The sequence below is a fragment of the Ictidomys tridecemlineatus genome, chromosome 1, assembly GCF_052094955.1.
Source record: "Ictidomys tridecemlineatus isolate mIctTri1 chromosome 1, mIctTri1.hap1, whole genome shotgun sequence".
Classification (NCBI taxonomy): Eukaryota; Metazoa; Chordata; class Mammalia; order Rodentia; family Sciuridae; genus Ictidomys; species Ictidomys tridecemlineatus.
Genome location: NC_135477.1, coordinates 212,924,971 through 212,948,078, shown reverse-complemented (window position 1 = coordinate 212,948,078; position 23,108 = coordinate 212,924,971). Strand labels below are relative to the sequence as shown.

The 23,108-nt window shown below is 34.0% G+C and overlaps 1 protein-coding gene and 1 non-coding gene across 10 annotated transcripts in view; both read right to left on the bottom strand.

Annotated features, from left to right (window-relative positions):
* Adamts6 (ADAM metallopeptidase with thrombospondin type 1 motif 6) overlaps positions 1-23,108 on the bottom strand; it is a 289,202-nt gene that overhangs the window by 76,350 nt on the left and 189,744 nt on the right. For 8 of the 9 annotated variants that reach the window (XR_013423336.1, XM_078015828.1, XM_078015829.1 and 5 more), the window contains 3 exons: positions 21,463-21,608; positions 19,362-19,425; positions 5,916-6,018 (listed from right to left, as the gene is read on the bottom strand). Coding sequence is in view for 8 of the 9 variants with exons in the window: in XM_078015828.1 (XP_077871954.1) it covers positions 5,916-6,018; positions 19,362-19,425; positions 21,463-21,608 (313 nt within the window). In the remaining variant the exon portion in view is untranslated. The remainder of the gene's footprint in view (positions 1-5,915; positions 6,019-19,361; positions 19,426-21,462; positions 21,609-23,108) is intronic. The other variant, XM_078015821.1, reaches the window with a different exon arrangement.
* Positions 9,372-9,443, bottom strand: Trnaa-ggc (transfer RNA alanine (anticodon GGC)). Its single transcript has one exon. It is a non-coding gene; the product is annotated as a tRNA-Ala (tRNA).

Genomic DNA, 23,108 nt, shown 5'->3' with positions numbered 1-23,108 from the left:
AAGAGCATGTTGTTTAGTTTCTACTTCTGAACGTAGGTAATGTACCAAATTTAAACCATGATGACATGGAAAAATTGAACAGACCAGTAGTGAGTAAAGATGTTGAATCAAAAATAACATCTCCTAACAAAGAAAAGTCCAGGACCAGATGGCTTCACTGCTAAATTCTACAAAACATATAAAGAAGAATTAACACCAATTCTACTCAAGCTGTTCCAAAAACAAAAAAGGAGGCAACTCTGCCAGACTCATTTTATAAGGGTAGCATTATTCTGATACAGAACCAGACAAAAACATCATAACAAAAAGAAAACTATAGATGAAGATCACTAATGAAGGCAGATATAGAAAATCTCAACAAACTTCTCGAAAGCAAGACACAACAGCACATAAAAAGATTACACAGCATGATCAAGTGGAATTTATCTTAGGGATACAAAAATGGTTCAACATACATAAACCAATAAATGTAATACAACATTAAAACAGACTGAAGGAAAGAACATATGATAATCTCAATAAACACAGAAAAAGCATTCAATAAAATTCAACCTCTCTTCATGACAAAAACCTTCAACATATTAGATATGGAAGAAACATACCTCAACATAATAAAGGTTATATGTGACAAACCCATCATCAGACCATACTAAATAGAGAATAATTGAAAATGTTTCTTCCAAGTTCTGTAATAAAACACTTTTACCTCTTCTATATAACATAGTACTAGAAGTGTGAAGCACATCAATTATATAAGGAAAGAAATTAAAGAACATTCAAATTGGAAAGAAGAAAGTTAAATTTTTCCTGTTTGCAAAAGACATAATTGTGTGGATATGTATAAAACCAAAAACTGATACATTCAGTAAAATTGCAGGATATAAAATCAGCATACAGAAAATAGTAGCATTTTTGTACACATAACATTCTTGATAAAAAATTTTAAATGCAATAACATTCACAATGATTACAAAAATTAAAATGCCTAGGAATAAATTTAACAAAGAAAGTTAAAGATTTCCATGATGAAAATTATAAAATGCTAATAAAGAATTTGAAAAACATAACACATACATACACACACACACACACACACACACACACACAAAGACATCCATGTTTATGGATTGGAAGAATTAATATTGTTAAAACACTGATGCTTTCTCTTTTTTAAATATATTTATCTTTTAGTTGCAGTTGGACACAATACCCTGATTTTATTTATTTATTTTTATGTGGTGCTGAGGATGGAACCCAGGGCCTCACATGTGGTAGGTGAGCACTCTACCACTGAGCCACAACCCCAGCCCAACACTGGTACATTCTAAAGGAATCTATAAATGTAAGGTAATCCATTTTAAAATATCAGTGATATTCTTCACAAATTATTATAGATCATAAAAGACCCAGAATAGTCAAAATAATCCTGAAAGGGAAAAAAGAAAAGCTAGAGGCATCACAGTACTTGACTTTGAAACATCCTATAAAGATGTAGTAATCAAATCAGCATGATACTAGCATAAAAACAGACACATATACAAGAGAACAGAATAGAAAATCAAGAAATTTATTCATGTACTTATAGCCAACTGATTTTCAACAAAGACATTAAGAAAGGACAGTTTTTTAAATAAACAGTGCTGGGAAAACAAGATATACATATGCAGAAGAATGAAATTAGACTATACTTCTTACTATATGGGCAAAAGATTTACCATATTTAAAAAAAATCAACTCAAAATGGATCAAGGGCCTAAATGTAAGACCTGAAACTGTGTGTTATGCTTTAGATATGAAGTGTTCCCCAAAAGCTCATGTGACAGTCAATGCAAGAAAGTTAAGAGGGGAAATGATTGGGTTCAAACGCCTTAACCTAATCACTGCATTAATCTGCTGATAGGAATTAACTGTAGGCAGGGAGGGTGTGGCTGGGTGGGTGACTGGAGGTAGACCTTTAGGGTATGGATTATATAGTGAGCCAAGCTTATCTCTCTCTGCTTCCTGATTGTCATATCCTGAGCAGCTTTCTTCAGTCATGCCTTTTTGCTTTGGTGTTCTGCCTCACTCTGAGCCTAAAGCAATGGAGTTGGCCATCTATGGATTGAGACCTGTGAAACTGGGCGCACCAAATAAGATTTTCCTTCTCCAAAATTGCGTTTGTCAGGTCTTTTGGTCACAGCAACAAAAAGTAAAACACTATGAAACAACTAAGAGAGGACATAGGGGAAATACTTCAGGACACAGGTATAGGTCATGATTTTTTAAAAGTATCCTCCCAAATTCAGGCAACAAAAGCAAAATAGGACAAATGATGGTATATCAAACTAGGAAGCTTTTGCACAACAAAGGAAAGAATCAACAGAGAGAAGAGACAACCTCCATAATGAGAGAAAATATTTACAATTTATCCATATGATAAAGGATTAATATTCAGAATATATAAGGAACTCAACTCAAAAGCAAAATACTAATAATAATCATCTAATTTTTAAGTGGTCAAATGACTTGAATAGTTATTTCTCAAAAGAAGACATACAAACAAACAAGTATATGAAATAATGTTCAACATTACCGATCCTAGGGGAAACCCAAGTCCAAACCATACTGAGATATCCGAGTTAGAAAGAAGCAAGAAGTAACAAGTGGTGATTATTGATGTGGAAAAAAGGAACTCTTATACAGTCTTGGTGGGACCATACATTATTACAATGATTACAGTAAAAGTAAGGAGATTCCTCAAACAAGAAGAAATAGAACTACAATATAAGACAAAAACCCCACTACTGAATGGGAAAGAAATCATTATACCAGACAGATATAATACCTGCACACCTTTTATTGTAGTACTATTCATAATAGCCAATGTACAGAATCAATCAAGATATACATCAATGGATAAATGGATTTTTAAAATGCTGTCTAGGGGCTGGGGCTCTAGCTCAGTGATAGAACACCTGCCTAGCATTCATTGTGAGGCCCTGGGTTCAATCCCCAGTGCCCTGCCCCCATTCCCCCCCTCCCAAACTCTCTCTCTCTCTCTCTCACACACACACACAAAACGGTCTAGGTCTATAGGACTATAACCACAGTGGAATATTATCCAACCATAAAAAGTGATAAAATTATGTCATTTGGGGTAACATAAAGAAACTAGAGGATATTGTGTTTAGTGAAATCAGCCAGGCACAGCAAGAAATGCTGCACATTCTCATTCATTTGTTAAAGAGAAAAACGTTGATCACATTGAAGAACAGTGGTTACTAGAAGCTAGGAAAGATGGGAAGGAAGGGAAATGGAGGCTGGAAATGGATCCCAAATATAGCTAGATAGGAGAAATTACTTCTAACATCCTGTAATCTACAACAATTTATTATATTAGTTCTAACATCCTGTAATCTACAACAATTTATTATATATATATTTCAAAATAGAGAAGAGTTTGAAGTTTCCCAGTACAGAGAAATGATATTGAGCAGATGGAAATGCTAATTACCTCATATACATATCTTTCTATACCTCATAAATTTGTCAATTAAAATAAAAATAAATTAAGACTTTGCTTAAAAAGGCAAACAATTTGAACACAAAGTTTAAAAGGAAATATATAAATGGCTACTAAGTAAATGCAAACATGTTCAACATAATCATCCTAAAACTAAAATTAAATCTTTATTGAGACACTACTCAACCCCTTCCAGAGAAAGACTGAAAATACCAAATATTAGTAAGGATATGGAGTAAACAGAGTCCCATAAGTTGTTGTTGAGAATATAATATGGTACAATCATTTTGAAAAAAAAATCTGGCAGTTTCTTTTGAAAGTAAATTCACACCTATCCTATTTTTTAAAAAATATTTTTTTAGTTGTAGTCGGACACAATACCTTTATTTTATTTATTTGTTTTTATGTGGTGCTGAGGATTGAACCCAGTGCCTTGCACATGCTAGGCAAGTGCTCTACTGCTGAGCCACAACCCCAGCCCCACACCTACCCTATTCTGGCAATTTTGCTCCTAAGTATTTACCCAAGAGAAATGGAAACATGCTCACAAAAAACCTGTACATACAAATATTCATAACAGCTTATTCAGAACAGCTAAAAATTAGAAACAACCCAGAATGGAAGAATGGAAAAACTACCACAGAACACTGCTTAGCAATAAAACAAAAAGGACTACTACATACAACAATGTGTATAGATCTCAACAGCATTGGGTTTAAAGAAGCCCTACACAAATGAGTAGATATGGGTGGTAGATATGGCATAATTTTGTTTATATTAAGTTCTGAAACAGGATAATTATGTTGAGGAAAAAATTCAGAACAATTGTTGCCTCTTGGAGCCAGCAGAGGCAGTTATTGACAATAGTGAACCATGAGGAGTTAGGGACTGAATGCTTGTGTCCTCTCATATTCATATTTTGAAATCCTAACCTCTAATGTGATGGTTGGTATCAGATGTTGGGGCCATGGGAAGGTAACTGGGTCATGAGGGCAGAACCCTTATGAATGGGATTAGTGCCCTCATAATAGGGAGTCCAAAGACCTCTCCCCCTTTTTTCTGCTGTGTGAGGATACAATGAGAAGATGGTAGTATGCTGGCACCTGATCTTGGTCTAATCTCCAGAACCGTGAGAAATAATTTTTGTTATTTAAAGCCCTCAGTCCATGATAATTGATAATGACCTGAACTGACCATGATTTGACAATGACCATAATAATTTGAAGATAATGATAAAGTTCTATATCTCAGCAAAATATTACAGGTGTGTGCATTTGTCAAAATTCAGTTGAAGTATAGTTAAGATTCATGCATTTTATTGTACATCCCCTTACTTTTTTTTTTGAGAGAGAGAGAGAGAGATAGATAGATAGATAGATAGATAGAGAGAGAGAGAGAGAGAGAGAGAGAGAGAGAGAGAGAAAATGAATCTTTTTTGTAGATGGACACAACACAACGCCTTTATTTTTATGTGGTGCTGAGAATCGAACCCGGGTCCCGCCCATGCTAAGCAAGCACTCTACCACTAAGCCAAAATTCCAGCCCTATATCCCCTTACTTTAAAAGAAAAAAGTAAACAAATAATTGCTCTATGGTTAATGGTATACATGCTGAAGTATTTAAAACAAAGTATATTAATTACTTTGGTTGACTTTAAAATATATAAAAAACACGATGGATTAATAAGTGGATAAAGAAATCAACAGACATTTATAAAGTATAGTAAAATGTTAGTGATAGAACACATGTGGTAGATATACAGTTGTTACCGTAAAATCAGATATTATTCTAAGCCAGATCATTTTTAAAGTAAGATATTAGAAAAACAAACAGTAAAAGCTTTTTTTAAAGTACATTCAATTTTTCTAAAAGAAAATTTCAACAAAATCTAATTTGTATTTTGGGAGCAAAGAAAATCTTCTGCTTACTGAATAATTAGTACTTGAAACACACAAATTAAGAAGCAAAATGTATCTTAATTCCTCAAAAAGAATAATCTCTTATGGAAAGATTGGCCTTTTACTAAAAAAGAACTAATTTCCTTTTTCTAAGTTGATTTTTATTGGTATAATTTGTTCTCTGGGTGGTGATTACAAACATCCAATGATTATTATGTGATTCACCTCTATTCCAAGGAAGTCTCAAGCAGAAAAAGTATTATATGGTTTTGATGTATACATATCTTTTCTAATTGTTATTTAGAACTAGGTTTTAAAAATAATTTCCAATACTTTGTAGCAATATAAATTTTATCATAGGGAAACTAAAACCTTGTAACAAGACAAGCACTTTCTGCCTCAATTTGTAGATTTAACTAGTACTTGCATGATTGTGTGATATGTTTGTATGTGTTAAACAATCTTTTATATTTGAAAGTTCTCAAGCATGAATGCTCTGCCAGGTTATACATTACCTCCAGTATAGGGTTTCCAGTTATAATACTTTCCTCGGAAAGGCATATTGTCAAAGTCTGCACACTGTTTCTCTCGAAAATCTCGGGAACCCAAAGGGCATGGCTAAAATAAAATAAAATAATAAATGGTACCATTGTTGTAAAATACCAAAACCAAGGGACAACGTCTCTAAAATTAAAATTACCTGAATCCCATCATATTAGCTCACTACCTTATTCTGGCTTTAATTTTGGCATTTGATTTACTGTTTGATAATCAGTATTCAGATTCAAGTATCTAAATTGTAATCTTAGCTATAGAAGATATAACTGAAGTCATTTAAACAGTTAAGTGTTAAGGAGTTTCAATATAAATTTACCCTGGGACACATGTCATAGTCTATTTTGTAATCAATCCATCATGTATCTCCTTATAAATGTACACAAAAACTAGATGAAAAAACTAAAACTGAAAGTCCTTTTAGTTGAGGTAGCAGACCTATGCTCTGTGAAGTGCCCTGAACTTTAAAATATTTTAGCACATTAAAATATAATACTCTCAATGCCAAACCTAATGATTCTTTTTGTTAAATTACTCTTCTTGATTGCCTTTAATAAAAATAAAAAATAACTATCATAAACTATATAGTGTACCATGCTGGAAGGACATGTTTGCAGGATCTTTTATTTCATGGACTGCTAATCTTTAGATTTTTGGAATACTGAGATTACAGGAGTGCTTTTCTTTTCTAACTATTTTTAAGGAATAAAAATTGTCAGTGGCTTTGCCATGCAGCAAGTCTACTTTTAAAGAATATCAATTTTAAAAAATACAGGTAATTTGAAATATAGGTACAAGTTTTCATGTAATCTTTAAAAATTTATAAAGCACCAACCACCCAAAAGTTCATCCAAGCCCAGTTTTCAATGTAGCTAGAAAATCAAGCCATAAGGGTAAAGCTACAGAATTATTTTAGGCAATATTCATAGCATAGAACAAATTCTACAGGTTATCTACAGGTGCTGTTTATTGGTGAAAGATCAATGTGTCATATGGTTAGTTAGGGACACACTGGTTGAAAAAGAAAATCTTGGGTATGTTTCAAAGCATACCAGGTATTGAGCCAGTTAGGAAACATAAAGGATTTGGGGAGAGTAGGGACCAGGTGTGGTGACCCATGTCTGTAATCCCAATGGCTCTGGTTGCTGACAGGAGGATTGCAAGTTCAAGACCAGCCTTAACAACTTAACGAAGTCCTAAGTAACTTAATGAGAACCTTTCTCAAAGTACCCCTAGTTCAATACCCAATACCAAAAAAAAAAAAAAAAGAAAGAAAGAAAAGAAAGAAAGAATAGTTGAAAAACGGTATTCTAGATGAAAGGGGGGACTTCATAGAAGCCTAAGAATAAATGATATTTCATATATAAATACTAATGCATAATAAATCCCTGAATTAAAAATTAAGGCATCATAAGGGCCATGTGCTAAAAGCAAACAAAAAAAATGCTGTTTTTCACTATCTGCTAGTGATTTCTTTGAAAAGAAATAAAGAGTCAAATGAAGGGTATTATTATTTAATTAAAGCACTTCTACAATACTTCATAGAATTTCTGTTCTATTCTTCCTCTGATAGTCACTCCCAGGGTCAGTATAATAAAAATATTAAAATAACAATAGCTACTAGTATTTATTTGCTAAGCACTAATTTGTGGCACACTGATCAGAGATCTTTACATGCATTATCTATTTGATTCCTTTCAACACACTCTTATGAGGTAGTTATAATTAATTTCATAATGAAGTAAACTGAGATACAGAAAGATTTCTTAGTAATAATTCAGGGTGTGAGGACACCTCCTTCATCGGAATGGGAACATGCTCTGGACATTCTAAATACCACAATAATAGCAGAAGTTTCCACATTTAAACAAATGGTCATGTCTGTGTTCCAATACAAATATTTATAGAGATGACAGATCAGATTTGTCCTAGGTGGTACCATTTGCCAAACCCTGATTTAGAATGTTCCATAATAGATACATTTATCTTGTAGCATTTCACAGAAAAATCAAAAGCAATTATTAATTTTTGAGCCAATACAGAATCATACCTTTCAGGAAGTAGTATTAGAGGTGATATAATCTAATTTGCATAAGATGCTTAGATAACCTCTACAATCATCCTTACATGGCCATACAATCTATATAAACATCTATATAAGGATAGATCAAAGACAAAGCTGCATTAATTAGCAGATTCTTCCCTACTTCCATTCCAAACCTACCTTCCCATAACCAAGTGGTTTTCCTTTGTTCTGGATTCACACCGAATAGCTCTAACTGCTTAACTGAAAGGTATCTAGGCTTTGATGGCATTCCTATGAACACATCATGATTTAGCATTAGTTTTCTTGAAATAAGGCACCAAGAAATGGCCTTAAGTATCTTTCTTTCATCTAGAAAGTATTTATAGATCATTTAATATGTATCAGATATAATCTAGGCTCTGGGGTTACAGCAGAAAACTAAATATGCTCTGTCTCTGCTTTCATGGAGCTTACTCTAGTTGGAGATAAGAAAACAAACAAAAAGCAGGGTAAGGAGATTGATAGTGAGGTGGGAGGGAAGTTGTTTTATATAATAAGGTTAGAGAATTTTTTTCTAAGGCGGCATTTGAGTAGAGTTTTTAAAAAACGAGGAAATGACTTATGTACACATCTGTGAAAAGTGTTTCAGGAAACTCAATGCAAAGGCCCTGAGTTGAAGTGTGTTCAGGCTGTTTGCAGAAAAAGTAGAGAGAATAGAATGGCTTGAGAGAATTACAGTGGACTCAGGGACTTGATCCCATGTCATTTTTATCCTTGAATACATCCTCTAGAATTCTGTTCTAATGTCAATGTTCCCATCATGAATGCTCTGAATCTGTTTGATTAAAATAGGCTCAGTAGGAGTATTATATGCTGGTTCAAAAGAATAAGAGTAATCAAAGGAAAGAGTATTTTCTGAAAGAAAAATGAGGTAAATCCATATTTGTTTAGTTTAGGAATAATGAAGCTTAAGGAGTAATGCTTTGTAATTACTTAACGATAATATTGCTGACACTGTCCAGAAAGCATAACATACAACAGCAGGCATAAGCAGCAAAGGTTTTATTTAAAGCCTGACTGGTTTTCAGTCTCCTAGAGCAAATGCTAACCAAGCATTCTCTCCTAAAAACCAACCAGGAAGGCCCCCCCACCCATAAATTCAAAGAGCAAAGCTGCAAATGTCAGCGACTTTTGGTCTTCTTAATGCAAAGAAATTTTTAAAATTAATATTAACATCTTTATGACCATTGTTTTTCAGAGATCTATGTAAATTAGCACATTCTATAAACAAATTATCTTGTGCTTTCAATTATTCTGATAGTTTAGGAACACCTCCTTTTCACTAAATTTAACATTGTATTTATTTATTTATTTACTTATTTATTTTTATTTGCAGTGCTTGGGATTGAACCTAAGACCTCTTGCATGCCAGGCAAGCACTTTACCACTGAGCTACACTGCCAGCCCAATACATTTTATTTTAGATAAATAAATTTTTTAAAATAATAGTAACTCATTGAGGCATCAAGTTGCTACATAAAGAAGTCTGAGTTTCTGCTGACAAACTTTCCAGTGATATTTCTATTGCTGGGGTTCTAATCAAAGTTTAATTCCAAAGAATAGGGTGACCTATACAAGTCCAAAATTCCTTTGTACCTTCTTACTTTTATTTGTAAAATATGCCCCCAAATGCCCTGATCTTGAGGGAAAAATATATCTTAAGATGTCCCACAAATGTGGAAAATTTTGAAAATACTATATAATGTCTGAGTAAACAGTATGAAAAGGGATGAAAATGAAAATGCCTTCCCCTTTCCTTTTCCCTTTTTCTCTCCAGTTCCTAAAGGAAATGGGCAAGCTGGGAAGAAACAATGACTTCTACAGCCTCGGGGAAAACTGTGAAATGCGTAAAATTTCAACTTTCTTTTCCCCACTTTCTGTTGCTTTTTCCTTTCTGCTTTCATATCAAATATACTTTTGCTTTAACTTATTACATTAGATCTGCCTCCAACACTCCCAACATTTAATTTTCTTCTTCCTTTCCAGAAAAGCAACACATTTGTATTTATAAAAGTACATTAGAACCCATAAGGCATAAATATCTATAATAACAGAAACACTCAGTTGAGTACGATTAAGTGCTAGCAATAGCCACAGCTATTTTACATATATAATTTTAACTTTTCTTCTAATTATAAAACAACCATGCAAGTTTGATATAGATCCTATTTATTTAGAAATTCACAGAAGTTTGGTAAGGTTAGGTGACTTACCAAGATTAAGTAGCAATAAGTGTCACAGGCAGAATTCAAACTTGAGTCAATTTAATTTCCAAGTCCATGCTCTTTCACCACAATTCTATCTCCAAATATATACTATAATTTTCCTATCTACACAACCAAGGCACTAACACTCTGATGTACGCAAATGGACTAAGGGGAAAAAAAAAACTGAATAGCATGCCCCTCTAGCAAAGATGACTGAGAACACACCAAAGTACTATACAATTTAGACTTAAATTTTAGAACATATTGCACATGATCTGGAAAATCCTTATACTCCAAACATTTTTTATAGGCTTGATGCATAAAGTAAAAGAGGCAAAATAGATATTTGAATATAAAGGAATAATGTGACTTTCTACCCAAAGTGGAACTTAGTTATTTCATCAGAAATTCTATTCCAGCCTCATCAATCTTTGTTTCACCTGCCCCCTTGGTTTTGGAAAACAACAGCACCAGGAAATTCTTTTTAAGAATTTAGGAATGTAGGAGAGTTTACTTCATAGTTCTTAATATCCTTTAGGAAGCTTTGATATAAAATTTGGTCCTTAACCTTAATACAGCCATATTTTTATTCTTTACAAAGAATAAAAGTAAGGTATTTACATAATTCACCTTTAAATTCTACTACTTAAAATAGTTATAATATATTTAACAATTTTTACCTTTTTTAGGACATTCTGCATGGTAGTTTTAAGCTATTGGGATAAAAAAATAGTTCAGGAAAACAAAATGTCTGATTTTTGTCAATATTCTTATATGCCAGTATAAAAGGAGATTCCATTCAGATAGTAATCAAAAGCCTATTTTTGAGCAGTTCATGAACAAACATTTTTCAAAAGCTTCAACACTAAACCCAGATATTTACTTCTCATTATATCCCTACCAGAAAATCATCTTAGTTTTTACCTTTGCCCATGTATAAAACCTATCAGGGCCTAATTTATCTCTATGTCCAAAGAGAACTGTTTTCTGAATCCATGAACCCTTAGCATTATGGCTTCCATAAAATTCAGCCCTCTAAGACCAAGAAGGCCAGGTCTTTTAGATTAACTCACAATATCAAAAACTCAGTTTTAGTTCTTGATTTACTGGTTAGACCAAACTTTACCCAGTTCTCCTAAATGTCTTTAATAAGTGCTCCTGGTTTCTCATTATCTCTGTAGCTTCAAGGTGAAAAGAACATTAGTTTGTTCCTGCTACAGATCTTTTCTTTACCTACAGTTCTGCCATGGAGATCATCATGTGCATATCAAAGAAAGTTGTCTAGCTGCTTTTGAAAACTTCCTAGTGTGACTCATGGTGAAGTAAGAAACAAATTGTCTAGTCCAATACATCCTGATGCAGATAATCAGTCTTAAAGTCTACCATATGGATAGCCTGGTTATATTGCTATTAAGGTGGCAGGGCAATTTTGTAGTTGGATACCCTTTTATGAAAACTTTTTTTATTTATATATGTGTGTGTATATATTATATGTGTATATATATATATAAAATATATACACACACACATTTTAGTTCTGGTTGGACACAACATCTTTATTTTATTTATTTATTTATTTTTATGTGGCACTGAATATCAAACCCAGTGTCTCGCATGTGCTAGGCGAGCACTCTACCACTGAGCCACAACCCCAGCCCATCCTTTTATGAAATTTTTAAGGATTGAAGATTTTATCTTTATAAATTGACTCTTCTATTCCTATGACTTATTTATTTATTTCTGAAACAAGGATAATAGTTAATCAAACACTCTGCCTTTTCTACTGGAAAGCTCTTTTCTTCGACCACTCCTATACCCTTCAAATGTTTATAGTAAGAATTAGGGAGAAAATGTGAAATACTCTTTCTATGCTTACAACTTTTAAAGACTGTTTGACCCACAATGGTTCTAGGTTTTAATTTTTCCTCTAACTTGGATTAAAAAGAGTATTCTTAGCTTTATATAGTTCAATTCAATTCACCAGTGCAGGGATCCACATAGGAGGAATATCAAAGCTTCAAATAGTGAACAGGTCTATTGTGGGTATATCTCTTTTTATCTTGCCACAAGACATTATAAAACTTGGAACTGATGTTTGCCTCTTTACTTGGGTCATTTCACTAGGAAGCTCAGGGTAAAGTTTGCAATCCACTTTTAATAAGTGGAAGAACTTTGAAATAGATATTCAAGGTACTGATTCTATCCCTATTTTACATTGTTTTCCTTTTCCTCTGATTTTCTGATTTATTCTGTTTTTCAGTTGTGATTTTAATATAGTGCTATAAGCTAACAACTCTAATCAGAGATCTATAACTAATAATAATCATTTCTGTAAGTAAAAATATATGAGAACTAAGTGGTCATGCACACTACCAACTAGGAAAACACAGAAATGAGATCAAGATTTTAATAGTATTTGGGAAATTGACAGGTTATATGAAGGGGTTGCATGGTTCTAAAAGGAATTCAAATAGATTCTCTCAAATATACATGAACTGGCCTAATAGCTCCTAGATTTTCCATTGTAACTTGAACTGGGCAAAAGTTAAAAAAGACACAGAACAAGCCTCAAGAATTCATGACACTATATACAGTATGCTGGTTCTCCTGCCACCCTACCACCTGACATCTCATTCTGGGCACTGATTTGAAAATTCCTCCAAGATTGTTTGAATTTATCCCCTGTATTATCCCTATTTAAGTCTCAAGAAAAAGTCTTGGATCACAAATAAAAAATGAGTACAAATTCTTTTCTAGTTCTTAACCGTCAAACTGATTTTAACTAGTTGGAAAGTTTTCCCTCAGATCTTACTTTACAGGTTCATTAAGAATGACATGCATAGTATTAGATTATGTAAAAAGTGCACTAAGGAAGGAGGTTGGACTTAGAAAAGTGCACTCTTTTGAATCTTTTAAGTGAGAGCAGATCACAAATAACAGACACCTGGGCATTATGGAGAAAAAAGAACATTGAAGCCATTCTCTATAATGAGTATATATTGATACTTATTCTTTGCTAAGGAGAAAATACTCTTGCTTCCATTACTCAATCTTATCTCCAATCAATGCAATCTTCATTATTTATTCCCTGTTCTACGATATAGTCTATATGTTAAAACTCTTAGAATAGATTTTTTAAATAAAGGAGTTTCTCCTCTAATATGACACATACATTCCAGAAAAATCTCTTTCCACAAAATTGAACACTAAAAATAACAGGCATATGGGAAAAATTGGGTTGTAGGCAGACAACTCAAATACAGATGCCCAACAAAAACAATAACAATTCTAAAAAAAAAAATACTTGCACAATTTTAAAAATATATGGCAAATTCCAAACAAATACTAGAGTAAATATAGTCCTTTATCTTTAAAAAAAAAGCTGAAATAGGCTCAAAGGAAGGGATAAACACACAATAAGGACTTCTATGACAGTATTTGGTTAAACTGAGCAAAAAGAATGTCAGACAAAGGTGAATGGTCATCACGTATAATACAATTTCCCTTACTTAGTGGCACAAAATAACACAATTAGTTATAGGCTAATCTGTGCTACAGAAACAAGGTTGTAACAGAACAGATTACACCAAAACTTTACAAGTATTATGTTTTTCTAGATTTAGATTGAAAGAATAGGAATTTTAAAGATCCCACCAAGCCAACTCATTAGTGAGAAGAAGGGAGAGAACTTCTCTCCACATAGGAAGGGAAGATGGTTACAATCATAGCTATGGTACATAATTATGTGCTCAGCAAATTTTATCAGCAGCTACTTCTACCACTTCTGTGGAAATTGAAAGAGCTCTGAGGCAGACCCTATGGCTTACACAATGTCTACTTCATGATTTCTTGCTAATACAACTTTGACATTTTTTGCTCAGGAAAGGTGACCTTAAGCCCATTTTAGAGGTAAATCAGGATTAGTCTAAACCAATTATAGTAATTCTACTCTTTTTGCTAATGACTGGTTTGAGGGTTTAAGGGCATGTGGTCCCCTGGCAAAAAAGAAAGAAAGGAAAGAAAGGAAAGAAAGGAAGAAAGAAAGGAAAGAAAGGAAAGAAAGAAAGAAAGAAAGAAAGGAAGGAAGGAAGAAAGAAAGAAAAGAAAGGAAGAAAGAAAGAAAAGAAAAGAAAAGAAAAGAAAAGAAAAGAAAAGAAAAGAAAAGAAAAGAAAAGAAAAGAAAAGAAAAGAAAGAAAGAAAGAAAGAAAGAAAACCACGAAGGAAATCTGCTGAGGGAACAGGGAGGAGATCTGCCAACAGTTTTCTCATACCTAAGAAACACAGGAGCATTTCATCGCTTCTCTTCCTCTGAATATTGTCAGGGCAAAAGTACTTTAGGTGCTCTAATGTTCCACTTGCCTTTTTGTGTTTCCTTCCCATTGCAAAGGATAAAATATATGGATGCTCACATCCCTTTTATAAAATGGCATAGTATCTGCATAGATTATATGCATCCTCTGTATACTTAAATCATCTCTAGATTACTTATAATACAGAGTACAATGTAAATAGTTGTTCTATTGTCCAGAGAAGAATGACAAGAAAAAATTTTGTACGTTCTCAGTATAGACTCAATTTTTTTTTGGGGGGGGGTGTAACTGGGGCATTCTGTCACTAAGTTACACCTCCAGCTCTTTTTTTAATTTTTTGAGACATGATCTTGTTAAGTTGCTTAAAATCTTATTTTGTTGTTGAGACTGGCCTTGAATTTGCAATCCTCCTGACTCCTGAGTCAGGGATTATAGGTGTGTGCTACCACTCCTGGCCAGAAGCTATTTTAAAAGAATACTTTCAATACAAAGTAAGTTGGATTTGCCAGCATGGAACCTGTGGATATAGAGGGCTGACAAAAAATATATATTTTTAAAAATATTTATCTTTTAGTTTTAGGTGGACACAATATTTTATTTTTATGTGGTGCTGAAGATCGAACTCAGTGCCTCACATGTCTAGACAAACACTCTACCACTGAGCCACAACACCAGCCCAAAGGCTGACTGCATTTTAAAAATGAATTAGAGCTGGACACAGTGGTGCATGCCTGTAAACCCAGCAGCTCTGTAGGTTGAGGCAGGAGGATTGCCAGTTCAAAGCCAGCCTAAGCAACAGTGAAGCACTAAACAACTCAGAGAGACCCAGTCTCTAAATAAAATACAAAAAAGGCTGGAGATGTGGCTCAATGGTCAAGTGCCCCTGAGTTTAATCCCCAGTATCAAAAAAAATAGATTGATTTGTTCTGAGAATTTTATATGTAAAATTTACAACTCCCTTTATAATTATAATGTTTATTTTTCTATTGCTCCGCTAAACTGTCTAGTTCTATACTGTCCAATATGGTCACCACTAGCCACATGTGGGTTTCCAAATTTTAATTAATTGAATTTAAAAATTCTGTTCTTCAATTACATTAGGGCTGGTGACTGCCAGGCTGAGCAATGCATATAGAATACTTCCATCATGGAAGAAAGTTCATTGGTCAGCACTGGGTTAGATTAGTTGTTTGCCAACCTACCAGTAATAACTTCCACAATTTGAGCAACTACTACAACTCATGGGTAATACGAAATAAGCCCAAAATGTCTGACTTTTTTTTCTTTTTCTGTTACCCATCATACATTATTCATGTTACACAACACCTATATTATTAGGGCCTAAATGTGTGCACACTCCTACAATTATATTTTAATGAAAACAATTGGGAGTTGAGAGTTGTGTCTGAGTTTCTCCCTCCTACCTAATAGTCTGATATACTGTATGTGTCCACATCTTCTATCCATGTATAAAATCTCCATTCCTCTGAGATTTATGCCATTCATCCAAACCTCTATCTAGCTTAATGAAAGAGGGTCACTCTTCCTAACTTATTAAGGACTTTTATATCTAGTTCACAGTCTCACTGTATATATATTCGACGTTCTAACATCATTCTGAATGACTGCAACACCTACACGGAAGACCCTCTGAACTCAATAGCTTTAAAGTTCTTTGGGCTCCTTCACCTCCACTCAAGGTTAAGTAGGTACTTCCATGGCCACCTTCTCTTTTTGTCGTCATTGAGAATATTCTCACTTGTCATATCTTCTCTGATCTCCTCAGCTTCTATTTCCCTTCACCCTGTTTTATTTTATTATATACTGTTTCTTTAATTTTTGTGACTTTTTGAAGGCACAGGTCCTTAATTTTCTCTGTTGGCCCTCTTTAGATTTCACTATCATTCCTAGTTCAAGCCTATGGCTTGACACTTCTATCATTCTCATCAATATCCCTAAATTCTTCTTGATTTGCTTATTATTGTAATATTGTACTCTTGTCTTTCTCCAATCCATCCTCACCTAAAACATGAATCTAAGGATCTTTCAGTAGTTTATTAATATCTCTAAATGAATATTTCCTTCTGTCTAGAATATTCTCATCGCTACCTTCTCCTTCTCTGATCAGCTTCCATATGCCTTTCAGATTTCTAGCTTTTTATGAGAAAAAGAGAAAATTTCTAAAATTCTAATTAGCCTAAGTGCAAATTATATGTTCTTTTATGGTGCCTCATGTACTCTACAATATCACTTATTATAATGTTATTTTCTAAAATTAAATAATTTCTCAGGTCATTATAAGATCCTTGAGGGTATAAATTATCTTTCTCACTCTAGAAAGTCTAACATAAACTAGGCATTTAATTATTGAATAATTTTTCACTTGAGAAAATGAACAAATAATGCTGATAATTTGAAAAGATCATTATAATTGAAGCTACATGTAATTACTCTGAGATCCAAATTTAACAGAATGAGGTATGATAAACTAGAGCATGTTAGAAGGCAGAGGAAAACACAGCCAGATAAGTAGGATTGGAAGTCCCAGGGTTATAAGGAGCAAGGAGGATTAAAATTGTAAGTACATTGTCCTGGCTAGGCCTAATTGAAGAGAGAGTGAGTAAAGATAAAATGAAATACTCAGCCATGTAGGTATTTTAGGAGAAGAGGATATAAGTCAAAGGCAACAGCCAATGTAAAAGCTCCTGAGGTGGGAGTGGTTAAGGAAAGTGAGGAGGAAAATGGTGAGAGATGAGTTCAGAGAAGCAGTGAGGCCAGCTTGTGTAGACCTTGCAGGGCTATGTAAGGACTTTGGATCTGAGTAAAATAAGAAGGCATTGAAGAGTAAAGGATGATTTGGCTCACTCTGTGTCCTATGTTAAGAACTGGAGGAGACAAGAGTAGTGATAGGAAATCCTCCTAAGAAGCTACTAAAGGAATCAGTGAAAGACAGTGGTAACTCAGGCCCCAGTGGTAGCAGCAAAGGTATTGACAAGTGGTCAGATCTGTGTCATATTTTGTAGGCAAAATCAACAGATTTTCCTGAAGGATTGTATATAGGCTGTGAGACAGAGAAAAGGGTCAAGAGAAACTCTTGAAGGTTTTTTGTTTAAATGGAGTTTGACATCTTTAGATGGGGAACACTACTGGAGAAACAGGTTTATGGAACTATAAATAACACTTGCATCCACTAAGTACTAGATGTCTATTAAAAGTCTCTAATCAATAAATGATGGTGAAATATGATGATCATCATTATTCAAAGTACATGTACGAAGACACAAATTGGTATGAATATACCTTGTATACAACCACAGAAATGAAAAATTGTGACCTATACGTGTAATAAGAATTGCAATACATTCTGCTGTCATATATAAATAAAAAAAAGTTTTAAAAAAGTCTCTAATCAGATAGTTACATATGAGCCTGGAATCCATGGAAGAAATTTAGGCTGAAGATAAAAATTTGGGGGGGCAAATGGCATATAAATTGTATCAAAAGCACTGAACCTGGATGAGATCATTAAGGAAATGAGTGTTGATAGAGCAGAGAAGGCAGCCAAGCACTAAACCCTGGGTACTCTAAGAGTAAGAGAAAAAGAAAAGAGTAAGAAGGAATATAGAGAATGAGAAGTAAGCAGCAATGTGAAAGAACAACAAAAAACTTGTAGTGACGGAAACCTAATGCAAGTCGAGGACAATGAAAACTCCAAGGGGAAACACAGAAGTCATCTGTGACTTGACAAAAGCACTCAACAGAATGATGAAGACAGAAACCTGACAGGGGCAATTTTAGAAAAAAATTAGAAGAGACAGACTGGATTCCATATGTATAGATAAGACTTTCGAGAAATATGTTTCAAAGAAGAGCAAAGAAATGAGAAAACAACTACAGGTTTTGTGGTTTGTTTTTAGATAGAAAGCATGTCTGTATGCTTGTGGAAACATCCTAAAGAGAAGATACTGGAACATTCACTGACATGAAATCACCAAGAAAATAAGACAGAAGCAGGACTGGAGGGCATGAGAGTAAAAGGCAGTAGGTTAATAGTCTGATATCATGAAATTCAAAGTTATAGGAAGAAACATGATCTTGAAGGAATGGTAAAATATTTGATCCATTTACATGTCAAAGATATTCAGTCCATTTTTAAGCCCAGTCATCAGAGAAAAGGGAGAAAACAGAAGCTTTCAGTTTGGAATCTATAATAGAAGCAGCAGATTCAAAGGAGAATGGTTTTTATTGCAGCAAGAAGGCGAAGGAAAGAAAAACCAGAAAAGTCAGGGTATAAGAGATTTTGCTGGTGATGAATCTGCAGGGTACAGAAAAGCTTTAGTAGTTTGGCAAGGATAGGAAAAGGAACGTAAGAGGTAATATGCAGAGTCTTATGGGATTCGATGGCAAGAGGTGAGGAATGATGTGGGAGCCTAGGGCCTCTTGTGGTGACAAACATAAACTGGGTTGAAGAACATAATAAGGTTGATCCTGGTGGACTAAAGAAAGATAGTGGCAGTCAAGTTTTGAGTGTTGTGGGGCTGGGCAGCTCAGGCTGTGTGTAGCTCTCTCTCCATGCCTATTGGGGAAGAATGTGTTTGCTCCTACTGCTGGAGCTCCCCTTTGACACTTGTTGACAGTGTTGATGGAATTTAGGCCAGCTCCATTCATGATTAACCATTTAGGAAATCCATGTGACCCTCATCCACATGGATTTCTGATCAAATAGCTTAAAATTTAAAATATTTCCTTGCTCTAGGGGAAAAGTAAGCTAATTTTTCATAGCAGAGTTTGGTTTTACTTACATCTGTGTTACAGGAGCGATACCGTTTCCTTTCCCCAAGGCAATATTTTCCACCTCCTGAAGGTCTGAAAAAACATTTTAGCATGTGAATATATCTCTCCAATAAAGAATACATATATTGATTAATGAAAATATTAAAATTTACTTTAAAATGCAAATGTGGTTATTTTATTATTAAAATAACACTCTGGTAGTTGTTAGCAAAATTATGGTTGAACATAAAAATTAAGTTAGTTTACTATGAGTAATATATAAGATTTAATTGTCATGACTTACATACTTAAGAAAATATAGTTAATATATTTTCTAATTATAGTATAGTACCTAGTACAATAAATGAATTTAAAAATAATTTATTTGTAATTAAAAGCCAGTTAAGTCATATTCAACAAAACTCATAATCTGATGCTATATGCTTACCAGGTAGGAGAGAAAAGGTTTTTTTTTTCCTTCCATATGGAAAGCAAAGAGAGGACACTAAATAACTTTCTGGAAATAGCACCAATTTAAAATAAATAATGCAGAAATTAATTCCATCTCATTTCAAATAATATATGAAGTTAAAAATTAAACCCCTAAATCAGATGGCTTTGCATTATATAAATTGTTATATATATTCAAATTAAAGAAAGAGTAGAATGTTAAATATTTCATTTACATAAGTTAATCTTAAATAGTTTATATTAGGGAAAGCCATATGCTATTGTTTGAGAATTCTATTATTGAGGCGAAACAACTTTTTCTTTTAAAAGAGGTCCAGGTATTCCTTACATATCTGGCTATATTATTTGTTGTATAATTTTACTTTTTGGGTTATTAATTTATAGCAGCCTACTGTTTAATTTAGGTTAATTATTCTGTATTATCTTAGGATATATGGGATAATCAAATCTATATTTTTAATATATTTTGAATGCCAGTGAATACTGACTCTAATGAAGCAAAGGAAATTGCTCAGCTTGAATCAAGCTTGAGAGAGGTTGGATGGTCAGACAAAAACAAGGTAGTGGGGATGGTGGTAGTAAGAACTGGTTTATGAATGCATAACAGGAAGCTCTACTTAGTGGGAAGGTAATTATGATAGAAAGTGGGAGAATGAAAACACAGAACTAACATGAAGGGAAAAAAATTCAAGTTAAAAAGAAGAAAAGACACATTTGGAGAGAGAATCCAAAGAGAAATATTGTGAGTTAAAGTGAGAACAAAAAGAAAATAAAAATAGATAAGCTTTTATCCCAGAGGGGTAAAAAAAAGTTATCATAATTTCCTACATCAAATTTTACTAGCCAGGAAAGAAGGCATTCAGCCTCAGTTCTAGACAAAAATGGGCACTTGACATGCAGCAGCTAGGGAGTGGTTTAGTCTGGGGGAGGACAGGAAAGTACAACTAAAGGAACAGTTCACCTGTAATGGGCATTGGTGGGAGGGAGACGCAATAGAGCTAGAAAATAATACTAACAAGGCTGGCCTTGTGCCAGGGCAACTCTGGCTGGAGAAAAGAGTAGTGGGAGAGGAGCAGGCTGACCTGCATAAAACAGTCATGGGGAGAAAAGTGGTGGCAGCTCTAGAAGATGATTAATGGGGGCATGTGAATGGAAACTATTTTAACACATGGGCAGTATTCTTTTCATTGTGATTTGTGGTGCGAATCAAGGCATTTCAACCCTTGAAGTGCTCTCATTGGTCCTTTTAATACTAATGTAGCAGTAATAATTTTATGTGACATGTGAAAAGACCTTAGGTTTCCTGGGAATAATGGTAATGTAGCAAAAACCAGACCTGGATTCATCCATAATTCAGTAGTTTTTGTAGGAGGAAATCTATCTGATTATTACTAGATTAAAAGTCTGGTTTATCTAGGACAGATACACAATGCTTTTCTATTTTAAAAATTTTTATTTTTAGTTATACAATAAGAGGAAAGGAAGAAAAAGAAAGTCTGTTTAACAAAGCTCCTCCACTTTCCTGTGCCTATTGCTTGTTCTGAAGACAAGCATTTGGCTCACTAGAGAAACGTTTTTACAGATAACATGTGAAACCACAGCTTTGAATCATTTCCAACTGTGTCTTTTTGTTGGCTCTGGCTTACTTTAGCTACTTACGCTGGACTGTCACAGTGTCTTAGGGATGAGGAGACGCCTCCCCCGCAGGTTCTGCTGCACTCTCCCCACAGTGACCAGGGACCCCAGCCCCCATCTATGCTCTGGGGCCAAGTGCCAAAAGGAACACAATCTCCCTGATAACACCACTGTAAGATTTCACAGAAAACACATAATTAGCTTTTAGGCAGATAGAACTATCAGGACAGAAATACAAAAGGATCAGGTAATGACCAATTTTAGGCATTAGCATTCTCAAAACAGATAACACATAAATAGTTCTTTAACTTGTTTAGACTTAGTAAAGGTGCATGTGATTTGAAAATTATCTTTAGCTATGCCATGATTTATAAATCTCCATCAAGTACCAGGAGTTCTAAAAAAACCTGACTTTGCCTTTTTTTCCTTGTTTCTCCTCCTCCAGACTTTTAGTGTTTCTCATTATGGACCTAGCTAGCTACAGACCTCAAAGTCTTTTTTAGATATTTTAGTATTTTCTAAAAAATTTTTCTTTATATTCCACTATTATTAGACTCATGGAATGATAACGCAATGTGGAAAGTTCCCCAGTAAGGAATTTTTATGATAGTAATTGCTCTTTCCTTAAAAAAATTTTTAAAAAATGAGTTGAGGCTACAATAGTAAAAGAATGTGTTGTGGCATTTCATCTACATGAGTACTGCAGACATAATAAAAGTAATGCCAAGACACTAGGGACTGGGTACAAAAAAACCCTTATATACACTCACTAGCCATGTGCATGGCCCCTGCATGAACATGTGTACTAGAATTCTGTTCAGCTTTACTCTCTGCAATAAACCACACACACTGCACCTAAGTAGAAAGCCAGAAATAATTTATCGAGACACAGACATCACATAATCAGCTCATAACTCTAGCATGATAAATCTTATTTGAAGAACATGACAAAATAAAAGTCTTTTTTTTGTAAACCAAGCATTTGTAGCTTTTATTGGTACATTTTTCTGAATTATCAAACTTTGACAAATCAAACTGATGCTATGGAAGTTATTTATTTTTATGAATAACAAGAAGGAAAATGGTTATTAGAGTAGAATAAATGTCAACAATGTTGGAAGGTTTAAACAAAAATTCAACCTTATAAAGTCTCTTATAAAGGGACTATATGACACGTGATGCTTAAAAAGCAATTAGTTCATTATGCTAATTCCATCACCAAGTTTGTTGTTTTACTTCCAAGAAATATCTAGAGTTTATTAACTTTTCACCTTCTTCACTGCTAACGCCCTAGATCAATTGGCAAATGAAGTAGCCTCTTAACTGGTCACTTTAACTCCATTTTTTCTTACTATAATTATTTTACAGAAACCATTCAAAGATACCTTTTAAAACCACATTATCACATCATGTCGTCAGGGTGGGGGGGGCGCTTAAAATACTTCAATGTTTTCCTACATTCCTTAACATTGGACAACAGTGGACTTAGTGATCTGGCCCTTCCTTTTTCTTCGGTCTCCATCTGTCCTGTGCACTAATTGCTCCAGAACATGTTGACTTTTTCTTTTTGTTTTCTTCTTTTTTTTCCTATTGGTACTGAGGATTGAACTCAGGGGCACTTAACCACTGAGCCACATCCTCAGCCCTTTTTCATAGTTTATTTGGAGACA